At 41.3% G+C, this 13125-nt stretch overlaps 1 protein-coding gene and 1 long non-coding RNA gene across 4 annotated transcripts in view; one reads left to right on the top strand and one right to left on the bottom strand.

Annotated features, from left to right (window-relative positions):
- Positions 1-13125, top strand: part of RPS6KA2 (ribosomal protein S6 kinase A2) — a 172564-nt gene that overhangs the window by 128159 nt on the left and 31280 nt on the right. For all 3 annotated transcript variants that reach the window (XM_077925835.1, XM_077925836.1, XM_028723880.2), the window contains 5 exons: positions 2290-2370; positions 3139-3218; positions 6337-6443; positions 8618-8655; positions 9449-9591. In XM_077925835.1, coding sequence (XP_077781961.1) covers positions 2290-2370; positions 3139-3218; positions 6337-6443; positions 8618-8655; positions 9449-9591 — 449 coding nt within the window. The remainder of the gene's footprint in view (positions 1-2289; positions 2371-3138; positions 3219-6336; positions 6444-8617; positions 8656-9448; positions 9592-13125) is intronic.
- Positions 12488-13125, bottom strand: part of LOC114594330 (uncharacterized) — a 34774-nt gene continuing 34136 nt past the window's right edge. The window contains exon 8 of the long non-coding RNA XR_013392203.1: positions 12488-12656. This is a non-coding gene — a long non-coding RNA (uncharacterized LOC114594330). The remainder of the gene's footprint in view (positions 12657-13125) is intronic.

Raw genomic sequence — 13125 nt, forward strand, 5'->3', positions numbered from 1 at the left:
AGGAGCTGGGACTGAGCAACGGGAGCTCACCTCGTCGCAGGGATTCAAACCGCCAGCCTTCCAATCGGCAAGCCCTATGTTCAGTGGTTAATACCACAGTGCCACCCGCGTCCTATCTAATTAGAATCTTGCAAATTCATCTGAAATGTGGTTAAGACATTCCTGCTATACATATTCTGCGTCATTTCTTAAAATTAGTTTGAACCCAATAGACATTCCCTTATTAGATTTCTCTCATGGGCTCTGCTCACTTGATCCATCACAGTCATGACTGTTAGCCCAAGAAAATAAGACTCGTCTCCTCTGCCCTAGCCTCTGACTTTTCTTCTTACTCATTGTGTTTTTATCAAAACTGCATCCAGGAGGTGGTTTTCCGTGAGTCATCCTTACTAGTAACATTAGGTCTGGACAAATATTTGAATACACTTAGGACTGATCTGTGGTTAATACCTGCTGCTATGATTATATATTGTTCCCCAAGTTGTGAGCAGTTTCAGAAACCATGCTATAACTTTTGGTGAAAGCATAGAAGGTTTGAGAGTGTCTTTGTAAGATTTGCTTTATATACAAATATACAACAAGCAGGACATAATGGGAGCAAGCCGTTTACTCAGACTAATCTGCAGTCCTGGATCCATTTACCTAGAAATAAGCCTCACTGGACTCAGTGGGGTTTATTTCTGAATTTGTGCAGCCCTCAAAAGTACAACAAAGTTCTAACTAGTAATTCTCAGCTTGCTCGCTCTCTAGCTGTATTTAAAATGTCTTTTCATTGCCCGTGTCTCTTCTCAGCCAGTCAGTTGTTGCATTCTCAAAGCTCTGATGGGTATCTTATTCCAAAATCTAAAGAGTGCTTTCCAGGTATTAGGAGACTGCTGTCACTAGCTTCCATTAGCTTTCACTAGTCAAAAAAAAACCACCCTAGACTATTAACAAATAATCAGCCTAACAAACAGATAGTTTTCATGGTAGGCCCGGATGCAGTGAAGCTGTGAGGGGGGGGGGGGAGCAGGTGGCAAATAACATAGAGCCATGTGTTGGACTGAAATTAGGCCACAAGTTTATTGACAGCAGAAAAATAGGTTTGGCATAGGCAATGGGCAGAGATTCCTTAATCACCCAATCTACTTGCTGGGTGATCTGCTGTTAGCCAAGCAATGTGGGTTCGCCAGTGTTGGGGTCCTCTACAGTATGAACCTCTTCCAGTAGACCCCATTCAGCCAATGGTAGGGGATGCTATGGCTCTAAAACGGGGTTCTGGACAGAAAACATCACACTCTAGAATCCCTTAAGGGGATCCATCTATTGACTTGGGCTGGATGTCCCTTTCTTGTCCTTTGTTCCTCAGCATCTAGCCCAGTGCCTCTCCTGCCATCTTCAGTTGTGATGATTGCTATGAGGCAAGTGAAAATCCATGGGACCAAAGCCAGTCCGCCTGTGGACAGAATTCCTCCTCAACCCTGAAACCAGCAACCAACGTCTGTCCATAGCAGTGTCATTGGACAGCAAATTCATTCCTGCAAAGCAGCATGAAGTGCAGTAAAAATGAAAGCGTGGGTGGGTGGGAAAGTCTGGCATGACTGAGATGAGGAAAGCAGGTATGGTCTGCCTTTTATAACCCAGGGGCAGACTTGTCTTCTGTCCAGTCCATTCCCAAGGCCCCAGCCCTGGGAGTCCATCATGGCAGCTGATTGGCTTCCCAAAGTCCCATTGTCCCTGTCCTCCAGCCAGCTGGAAGTGTACAGAGCTGCTTCTAACCATGCAAGAGACCTCTGATGTTCCCCCGCTGTGCCGTGCTGGGCTGCAAATGGTGCTGCCTGATAAGTTGGGGAATTGGGAATTATTCTACTGCCACTGCCATTCTAGGTGTGTTTCTAGCAAGAAAAATCAAGCTGTAAACTCCCTGTTTATCAAGAAAGGCAAGTATCTATGGCCTGCCATACAAAAGAAGAGTTATGCACCTGCAGGATAGAACTGTATGCACATAAAAAGCTCTTCTTCCCATTTGCACTGGAGCAGCTCACACTGCTCCGTTTTCCTAAGTGACTTGGCTCTTCAGCAGAGGGAACCTGCTACCAACGATGGCAGCAAACGGCTCCAGCTGTATGTGCAGCACATGCCTGCCTTTGATTCCTTGCCTGCGCGCTCCGTTGAGGGGATAGCAACACGCATACAAAACTAAAACGAGCTATTCGTGATTATGCTGCAGCACAGCAGCCGATCTAACCGTACAACGTGAGTCTCTTGAACCGTGGGGTATCCTGATGTTTTATTGTTCTCTCTTTACAGTCCGAGATCGTGTCCGGTCAAAAATGGAAAGAGACATTTTGGCAGAAGTGAATCATCCTTTCATTGTAAAACTTCATTATGGTAAGATTTCTCTATAAATCAATTCCTAATCGCCTTGGGATATTTTCCACTGGATCCCTTGCTATTCAAATTCATTATCTATGTGTGGTTTTTGATTGCCTACTTATATAGATCATATTTATCCAGTCAAGGGTACGCAGTACTAGAACCCTTTCCCCCCAAATGTTAAAAGTGTGGCTGTTACTGTAACAACATGGTGAATACCTTATTTATTTTAAGAGCACTTTATTTTTATGTTACCAGCGTACCTGGTCTATTCTACAGGAGGTTCAGAGAGCGGTATTTTAACCTCCTAACACCATTGTGGAGCAGAATTGCATGAGAGATAGTGGGTTACACTAATCTACCCAGAGACTTGAATAATGGAATGAGCATTAAGTTGCCACCTGCAATATTCTGTCCCCATCAACAGAAGGTGATGGTGATGCTTTTCTGTCTCTTTTCCATCATAGATATCAAGGGAGCGCAGGCAGAGTTACTAGGTAGTCTCCCATCTTGGCACTGACCAAAGCCAGATGTGTTTAGCTTCAGCAAAGTTGCTGCATCAAGTGCCTTCCAGCCATGCCCTGACTGAAAGGCCATTATCTATGATAATAGACTTTCATAGCTGCTGTTATGCAAAAAGTGGAAGAAGCACCCAATGCCACTATGGTCCCTGCCAAAACAAAACATACCTATTATCCCCTTCCCATAAAACTCCTTCATGCTTTCACTGAACGTGTACAGGTCCAACATATCTGAATATCCTACTGTCTTTTTCTACTGTAGCATTTCAAACAGAAGGAAAGCTATATCTTATACTAGATTTCCTACGAGGTGGGGACCTTTTCACCAGACTTTCCAAAGAGGTGAGTCCAATAGATTAATGTGTCTTGTTTGAAAAACAAACCAAAGTAATTCTATACCGGTAGCTGTGTCTCTTAGCAAATTCCATCCTTCTAGTTTCTCATATATTTAGTTATTTTTATTTTCATTACATTTATATTCCACCTTTCCATTAAGGAGCTCAAAGTGGTGGATATGGTTCTCCCCATTGCCATTTTATCCTCACAACAACCCTGCAATCCTCTTATCCTGAATAAATCCAACACATAGCATCATGGCACTTTATAGCATTTATCTTTAGGGTTCATTTTTATTTGCACTGGATCAAACATGCTGTAATCTGCCCATATACTTGAGGATAAGGCAAGGTCACAACAAAGCTCAGCAAATGCTTTGTTGCTGAACCACACCCTGAAACATCAAGAGTGCATCTTCCCATTTACACCATTCTTGGAGCCAAAGCACAGCAGTTTGTTGGGAAGACCTGCCATGCCCATCAGCCAAGGGTGCCAACGGCTATCAAAGCACCATCTGCAAAGCAATGGAGCAGCTGGAGAGAGGTGCAATGCCTCCTGCTAAACACTTGCTGGCAGCAGAAATGCAGCGCTCTTGATCATCGCAGAGCACTGGCCACCCTTCAGTCACAGCCATTTATTCGTTCTAGCACTCAAACACATTTTGTACTTCAGACACACCTTGGCATCTGCCACAAAGGAAAATTGTGCTTGTTCCTCCCCATCCCTCTAAAATGTGTATATTCAAACTTCAAAATCAATAGATGATGCTACCAGTTTTTGTTAGCCTTGGTACTGACTGTTGGCAGGAAACCTTTTATTTTGGCAGGAAAACATTAATTGCTCAACTGGGCAGAACAGGGGACTATTCCGTTTTTTAAAAACTGGTTTTCTTAGTGCAAAATATTTATATATTTTAGATAGCATTTTCTGTTCCAGTCTTAATTAATTTCTCTCTTTGGGCAATATCCAACCAAGCCATACTCAGAGTAGAGCCATTGAAATCAATGGACTTGTGTTATTTATTTATGCCCTTTGTTTTCAGAGGGTCTTCCTCAGACTATGATCATCCTTTCTGTCTCTGCCAATACACAAGTCTGTCTTCCTTCCTTTCTTTGCTGCTGCCTCTTCATTCTTTATTCCTCTTCCAGGGCTGATGGACGTGTTGCTCATTGTCTGGCTGGAAACCCTGTCCCTGTGCAGGTGATCCATGCAGTGGGAACATAGGGAGCTGTCTTGTATGGAGTTAGGCAAGTGGCTCTCATAGCTCTGTCATTGCCCACACCGGCAGGCAGTGGCTGTCCATGGTTTCAGACTGGGAGTCTTTCCCAGCGCTACCCAGAGATGCCAAGGATTGAACCTGGGCCATTGTGCATATAGTGCAGGTGCTCTATGACTCAGCTACGGTCCCTTTCCCCAGTAGCATCTCAGTGCCTGCATACCAAAAGCTAATCTTGTGCTAAGCTAAGTCATCGCCCGCATGCATTTTCAGCAATAAGCATAGGTGCGAAGTAACATGTTAAGTCCTCCCCTATTGAATGCTGCTTGAGTAAGGAAAGTCAACTCTGCCATGATGACCTGAGTGCACCAAGGCAAAGTGAATGGGAGTACATCAGGCTGACACCATGCGCCACTTAAAAAAAAATACAGTATTCTTCTTTTTCTAACCTGCTCATGCAGCTTTTTGGAGTCTTCTCTCTGGGTGAGCCGTAATGACTACTCAATTCTAAATCCTGCCTGAAGAGCTGTGCCAGCCACAAGAGTCATTGCCTTGAAGCGGATGGCCTTTTAAAGTCACTTCCAGGGAGCAAGTCCTTTGACCGTGGGTGAACTGCCTGTCCGTCCTCTTCCTGTGGCTTTCGATATGCTCTGCAAGCAAGGTCATGGAAGTGTAACACACAGCCATCCTGCCATTATCCCCAGAACACAGAAACGAAGTCTTTGTCTTTCTATAAAGAATCAATGTTAGCGCTATTGGGAAATGTGCGGTTAAGCATTATTTCCCTCCCTCTTCTTTCTTTTTTTAAAGCAGGGGCCTACCGGTTGCTCCTTACAAGGATTTAGCCATCGTCCCTTTAGTAATAAGAAAAACCTTAGTTTGTATTTAGTAATAAGTAATTTAGTAATAAGAAAAACCTCCCAACATATTAGTTGGGATAAGGAGGATTAATTATAATACTGGGAAGTAGAACTTCACATACGTTGTGGAAACACGGAAATAATGTTGCTGTTGGTGTTTTTTTTTTATTAAAAAAGAATGTAGTTATGGAAAAAAGCACATTTTCATTTTAAAAATGTAAATGTGGCCTTTTCACTATGGCTCATTTTAGGTTAGCCAAAAGAGCAATTTCAAGAAGACTGATTTAATTCATATTTGATAGATTTGTCGTATAAAAAACCCGAAAAAAACTTGAGAGAGATTAGCAAATAATCAGCCCAGTTCATATGTAATACTAGACCATGGTTATAGTTTGTGGCTTACCTGGAGCAAGACAAACTATCAGCTTGGTTTTGGATGTCATGCTAAGTTAAACCATTACTTTACTCACAGCAACAGAAAGAAGAACAAAGTGGTCACCATCTCTTCTATAGGAACCTACATATTTGTACTAATTGCAAACCAGATCAGTGTTTTGGGGGCCGTCATAAAATTTGATTCATTTTATAGGATACCTACAGACTCCAAAATGACCATCTGTAAGTGGGAAATAACATCACCTATTCTGCTTTTGTTTCTAAGGTTATTCAGCACTCACATGTTAGCGATAAACTTATTTTATAAAATTTTGGTTGCAATCATATCCACACTTCTTCGAACTCATGATTTCTGGGTAGACATGGATTTATGATGGACTGGAACTTTTGGATGTGAGGAACAGGACAGTATCCCAAATTTGATATAAATATAAATGTCCAAAATCCAATATTTGAATTGATTTCGGTAAATCAAAATGGATTTAGCAGAATCCAGTTTTTGGCTTTTGAATTGTTAGCCTGTTTTCCATTTGGCTTATAATCAGTTGATTTTGTTGGACCAATATATTGTCATAGTATCCTAGCAAAAGTATCGATATAAATAAATCCACTTGTGCATTTAAAAAATACTGCTTTTTCTGCTTCTTTCTAGGTTATGTTTACAGAAGAAGATGTTAAGTTCTACTTAGCTGAGCTGGCCTTGGCTTTAGATCATCTCCATGGTCTTGGTATTATTTACAGGGATTTGAAACCAGAAAAGTAAGTTGGGGCAGAAATGCATGTGGGAAGATTTTTAAATGGGGTTACTCTGTTTGGATCACAAAATGCCTGTGAGACCCTGCATCAATTTCCTCATGAAATGTATGTCTCTTGGAGTGATATTCTCATTTATCTGAATAGCTTAGAGAACATCCTGAAAGTTCAGAGGATAAGAAACTGTGTCTACAGTGGGGAGTGAGAATAGGGTGAGTGGGTAAGAAAGCCAACTTGCTCAACTGGGGTGAAAACAGGACACAACTGTATTGAATAACCAACTTCAAATGGCAAATCAGTTAGCATTTAAGGTGCCTCAAAACTCTGCTGTTGTTGCAGCAACAGTAGACAAATGTGGTTGCCCCTCTGGAAATTATTACACATTCAAATAGTTTGACATTAGTGGGCAAGGGTGCCTGCTAGATAAAAAACGTCTAACCTAACTCTCATGGTTGTTGTGGCGATTAAAAGAGGCGCAGAAGAACCATGTATTCCATCTTGAGCTCATTGGAGGAAAAGGTACCCCAAACTCAGTTGCTGACCCCTTTGCTTTTGCCAGGGCCATACCAGCCAATTTTCCATTGGGTTAATAACATCCCCAGGGACTACATTCCTCTCTCCTTCCAGGAAAACTTAGTGGGGGCATACAAGGCAGAAAAACAAATAGCAATTCAGATTCAGTTTCTCCCTTGCTTATGGAAGATATGCGCGCGCGCGCTCTCTCTCTCTCTCTCTCTCCCGTGTTAGAAACAGATAAGGGGATTTTAGAACAGTGTTGTTGTCTTAAATGAAGATTTGTTGAGCAGCAAGGATTGTATACTCTTTTTGTGGTGTACAACTCTTATGCGCACGGCTTTGTCAGAAGAAGCAAGCTTTGTCAGAAAGGCAATCGAGAGATAGTAGTTGAATAATAGTAGTGACAACTGTCAGTATTCATTATTCATTTATTCTCCGCAACAGTCTGTTCCCAGCCCACAAATGTTCTACCGAGTATCACTTCCTTTCAAATTACATTTCACTGCAAAATACAACAATGTGGGAGTGAGAGTTATTGTTGCAGTTTTCAAAAGATTTTATTTTTTTAAAAAAAAATGATAGGGGGAATCACGCACAGTCCTTTTTTTACCCTTGCCCAAATGGATGAATAGAAAGGAATGTGAAGAATAAGCTCATTGGATGGGGTGGGAAAGAAGCAAATGGCAAGCTACTTGTTGCATTTTCCCTTTACCTTGTACTCCTGGGGCCCATCCATTAGATCAGGAGTGGGGAACCTCCAGGCCCTTGGGAATCTTCTCCAGGCACACTTCTCACCAGCCCTCTCCACATCCTCATCGACTGCTTTTGCCTGGCTAGCATGGAAAATAGTAGAAAAAATTACAGTGCCCCACAGAAATCACAGACTATGTGTGCAGACCCATCATTCTGAGCCAGGGATTTTTCAGTGGTGGCTCCAAAAGTGTGGGATATCATTCCATATGATATTAAGCAGTCCCCATTCCTGGATATTTTCAAGCAGACCTTTAAAACCTTGCCTTAAAGGAAAGTAATTGTGGTTGTGGCTCTGATTGTTTGGCCTGGTCTTGATGATTTTCTTAATCCATATTTTTGATGTTGAATTGATAGTTTAATAATATGGTATTGTTTTACTGAGATGTTTCCAAAGGTTCTCTATTGTATTTATTACTGAATTTTATGTGAACAACCTCACAGAATGTTTGAATAACTTGATTGGAACCTTAAACACCCATTTTTAATAGTAGTAGTAGTAATAATAATAATAATAATAATAATGGGGCAGGACATTCACATGCAAGTTTATGGATCACTGAAGGAAAATTATCAACATAATAAATTACACAATGGGATAGTACACTATATACTTTGTCTGTCTTACGGGCACAACTATGAGATAGTGTAATGTTATTTCCACTTTAGAGATGCAGACCTGAGGCTGAGACATGGTGGCTAGTTCAGGATCCAAGCCTGGTCCTCTTCCATTGATCTGCATTTGTTCATGCGGAGACTTTTGCAATATACAAATATAAGAGGGAGATTTAATGGATGCCTGTGATTTTCTTCACACTGAATTGCTTCAGGTTCTATGCACTAATTATGCATCTTCTGACTTTATTTAATATGTTTTCCATTTGTCCTAAACTTTTCTATGCATCATCTTCCAGCATACTTCTAGATGAAGAAGGACACATTAAGATTACAGGTGTGTAGCATCCCCCACACCCCATGTAGCAGCTCCATCTTTTTGCATTCTACCTCTCATTTCCTCCTGGTGATGAATAGACACTGAGATACATGCTTGAACTTTCACTGGCTTCCTGATCTCTTTTGGCACGATTTAAGGTTTAGCTTTAAAGCCTAATTAAATCCCATCTCCTTTGTAATCCATTGCAATGAAAATTCTAATGACTTTGTTTTCTGATGTTTTAATCTAGGTTTTAAGTTTAGCACGTTGTTGTTTTACTTCTTCTTGGTAAGCTGCTTTGAGAAACTGAAATTAAATAAACAATCTCTCTGATGCAGCAAAGCTGCCCCCTAAATAATAGCAATTTTGCATCAGGTTCAGAAAACGGATAGGATTTGGGGGGTGCTCCTCAGTTGTGGAACTCCTTCCCATTGCAGATTTACTAAAACTCACTCCTTGCCACTGCAGACCATTTACATTGCAAGGCTATTCCAAGCCCACTTTAACTTGATGGCAGCATTTGCTAATGCTGAACCTCCAGGGCCACCAACTGAGCGCAACACTCAAAACTTAGAAGAAGTTTATAAAGTTTATATTTCAGCTTCTAAGATTTACATGTGGCTCCTGGTTTTAAATTCTTTTCCCTTTGTTCATTGCTTGGTTCTTCTAGAAAAGAGACTAATATTTTTTACTAAAAAAAAACTAGAGCTGGGTCGGGTTCTGTGTCTTGACTGGTGTATTTAAAGTGACTGCAAGTGTCCTTATATCACATACTCAATTTCTTTCTTTTTTTAAATCTGCCTTTATTTAGATTTTGGCCTGAGCAAGGAAGCCATCGATCATGACAAGAGAGCATATTCATTCTGCGGGACAATAGAGTACATGGCCCCAGAGGTGGTCAACCGGCGAGGCCACACTCAAAGCGCAGACTGGTGGTCCTTCGGTGTCCTAATGGTAATGAGACAATCCTTATTTTGGGATTGACTGCTTTAGCCTGGTCCCCTTTGGCAGTGGCTGTGCTATTTCCTATCAAACCATTATTAAGCTACTTCTAAGAAGCACATTTATGAGTTTGAGTTTCTTCATCATCCCCATGATATCAGCATTGGGAAATGAAATCATCTCAGGCGCTTATCGTTGCTATGAAGCAGTTTTATTCTGAGCGTTTAGTATTTTAGCTTCTTTCGCCGGGAGTCTGCCGTTTTCCCCATTGCATCCACCTCAACTGAGGCTGTCCACACTTCTTTGTACTTCTTTATATATTATCCAATCCCAAGGGAAGGAAAGTAGTTGAGTTTTTGCTGCAGCTTCTATTCATTAGAGAAGCACAGCCTCATAATCCATAACATGCTGTTGCTAGGAAACTGGAGAGCCTTAGTATACTGCCAGATGAATTAGTGCAAAAAGAGAGGTCAAGAAAGAGAGAAATTAAGTAACCCTTACTTGGTCTCCTCAGGATTATGAAGTGGCTGTTCACTTACTCTGAAATTAGAACTTCATATTGAAGGAACTGGAGGCAAATGATTCCTGCATTGCAGGGAGTTGGACCAGATGACCCTTGTGCTCCCCTCCAACTGTACAATTATATTATTCTTTGTCTGTGTGGGGAGTAAAATGGGGCTTCTCAGTCTCCTACAAGATATACAGACACCAACAGGGCCTGCCCAAGGCATTTTGTTACCTGAGGAAAAGGACAAGATGGTGTCTCCCACCACCATTCCACAAAAGAAGCTAACCAGACTGGCAACTGAACTTCAACAGTGGCAATGTTGATGGGAAGCAGGCTAGCTTGGAGGGCACAGGGCTGGCTGTATGCCACACACAACTTTGTCCTCCTCTAACAGAGGGGAACACCCAAAAAGAATGGCAGGGCGTGGTGGCAGCAAACACAGGCACTCCACCGTCATCTGCTTGAGGCAGCTGCCTAACTCTGCCTAATGGTAGGGCTGGCCCCTGGACACCAAGGAGAAGTTAAGACACAGAGCTGATGAAGAGCGATTTGGTGTCAGCTGAAACCCCCAGAATATGCTCACATCTATATTTGAATTCTGTTCTGTCTGCGGTGATTACAGGAGACAGCCTCTATATATGCAGTCAGCAGAATGAAGGTCTGTTTTAGGTCACATATCATTTCTCAGGTTTATTTAACCCAGAATAACAACATTTCCCAAAATCCAGTATTCACCATCAAACACCAGTCACAGGGCCAATTCACACAGTTATTTTCCCCTGCTTCCTTTTTCTAAAGAAGATGAACGTGTCATAATGAGGCAACAAAGCAAAGTTTTTGTGACAATGGGAGTCCAGCTGATGCTCTCTGTACAGCCTTACGTTTCTTCTCTCTTATCTGTAAGTCACAAAATAACTTTCTGAAAGGGTAGTGTGCACTAACCTCTCACCTGCAGGTTGCTGCTGTGTGTCTTATGTGCACAGGTCTTCCCATTGTATTTTGTTTCCTAGCAGGAACTTCATTCACCTTCCTTCCTTCTCTGTGAATCCCAGTGGATCTTTTAGTCATTCCTGCGCCCTCAGCCTCAAAGAACAGAGTAAAGTGACCTTAAAAAGTATCAGTCAGTATTTTTGTGCCAAAGTGACCTTAGAAAGTGTCAGACAGTACCTTGCAGCAAGCTGAGTAAACTACAGCCATCGATTTTAAATTATCTGGACACAGGAGGAAAGTACTAAAAAGAAAACAAAATTTGTTATATGATTATTTTTTAATAGACTGTACTCCCCACTGAAAGAGAGTATTGTGTGCAATATTTGCTACTTTTTAGTGATGTTAAATAGAAATAATGTATATGCCAACTCTGCCCCCACCCTCAATATCTAACTTTCCTTAATGTTCATACATATAAGGTACAGTTAAGGTACAGATTCTTCTCCTGTAGTCTCCTCTCAAAATTGTAATGGCTAGTCTGTTACAATTTGTGCTGCAACAAAACGTTGCAGTGTAGAATTCTTCTGGTCAGGGTTGCAGCTAGCTAGCCAGCCATACTCTTTTCCAGCACACTCCATTCCATTCTCCTTCCTTTCCCCACTTGCCTGCTGTGTTTTCTATCCCTCCCCTGCAACTGTCAGCATTCTATGGTCAGTTGGCATTCTCAATTCTCATTGGAGTGGGGGTTCTTTTGAAGGGGGATCTCCCTTTTTCTTTTTTCTGAAATAATGTTTCTACTCCTGCAAACCTTTCCTCTTGTGCACTGCATATTTGTGATCCACAGCATTAAGCTCAAATGGATGTCATAGTCCTATTTTTTTCTTTTCAAGATGTCTTCTATCCGCATATGATGCAGGGGGAGCTTTTCGTTTTATTTGCATCAGTAGCTTTTGCTAGAACAGCTAGAACAGTTTTTCTTTACACTAACAGCAACAAATTATTATACAGTATAGACTGTTGGCTCTTGTGTGCTTGATGGAAACTCCAGCTTTAGCATTGTGTAGACATGTTCTGACATTTTCTTTTAAAATGGTTATAATTTTCAAACATTCATTAAAAAGATGGTTTTCTATCTATCGGCCTACACTGTCAGGTGACTATCACACTTTGCTGGTAAAAGTTTCCAAATTGTGGTGAAAGATGGAGCTGCTCCTCCTTTTAAGAAGGATATTTCATTTCCTAGAATAGCTTTTGCTATATATTGTGTAGGTCAAACACCAGCTTGTCCCCTTTTCTTTCTTCTCTTTGGATTTTCATCTGTTCAGAAAAGTACTAAGCACTTTTGTTTCCTCTTCTGTAATCCATGGACTTTTTTTTCAAAACATGGATGTTGCTCGCTTGAAAAACTTCAAAGCCTGTATCTCTTTAAATGCAGGTTCCATATCTTGTTCTTCCCTGTGACATCCAAGCTCTGGTTAGTTCAAATCAGGGCTGTGAAAATTGTGAGCCTCCACATGTTGTTGGAGTAGAATTCCTGTTATTCCTGACCACTGACCATGCTGGCTGGGGCTGATGAGACTTGGCATCCAGCAACATCTGGAGGTTCCTCAATCCTTGCAGAAGCTTTCAGTCACCTCCTCTTGGGCATGGAACAGAGTAGAGAAGAGCACACAACTGAGTGAGCACAGGTCTTTTGCAAACTCATTTTTGTAGCAGGGAAGAATGATTTCCCATTATGTCTGAACTGGGCCATTGTCTTTTAGTATCACCAGATGCCACATTGGACTCAGGCTATTTGCTGTACTCAGTAAGTGACATTTTGAGCTAATTTTCAATAAGGGGGAAAAAATAGAATTCCTGTGGAACTTGTGTGATGCTCCTTGAATTTTGAATTTTGAAATGCTTTTTTAAAAACCATTTAATCTGTCAAAGCAAATGTAGAACAACTATTCTTTGGGGCTTATAATTCCACTTGTATTGCTTTCAGTTACCAAAATGTAAGTGAAAGATGTACTCTGAGCTATTTAAACTAGATTTAGTATCCAATTATAATTTGCCTTAATCAAAGTGGAACAGATGTTAGCATGATGCCGATCGTGCTTGGAGTG

The sequence above is a fragment of the Podarcis muralis genome, chromosome 3 (assembly GCF_964188315.1).
Source record: "Podarcis muralis chromosome 3, rPodMur119.hap1.1, whole genome shotgun sequence".
Classification (NCBI taxonomy): domain Eukaryota; kingdom Metazoa; phylum Chordata; class Lepidosauria; order Squamata; family Lacertidae; genus Podarcis; species Podarcis muralis.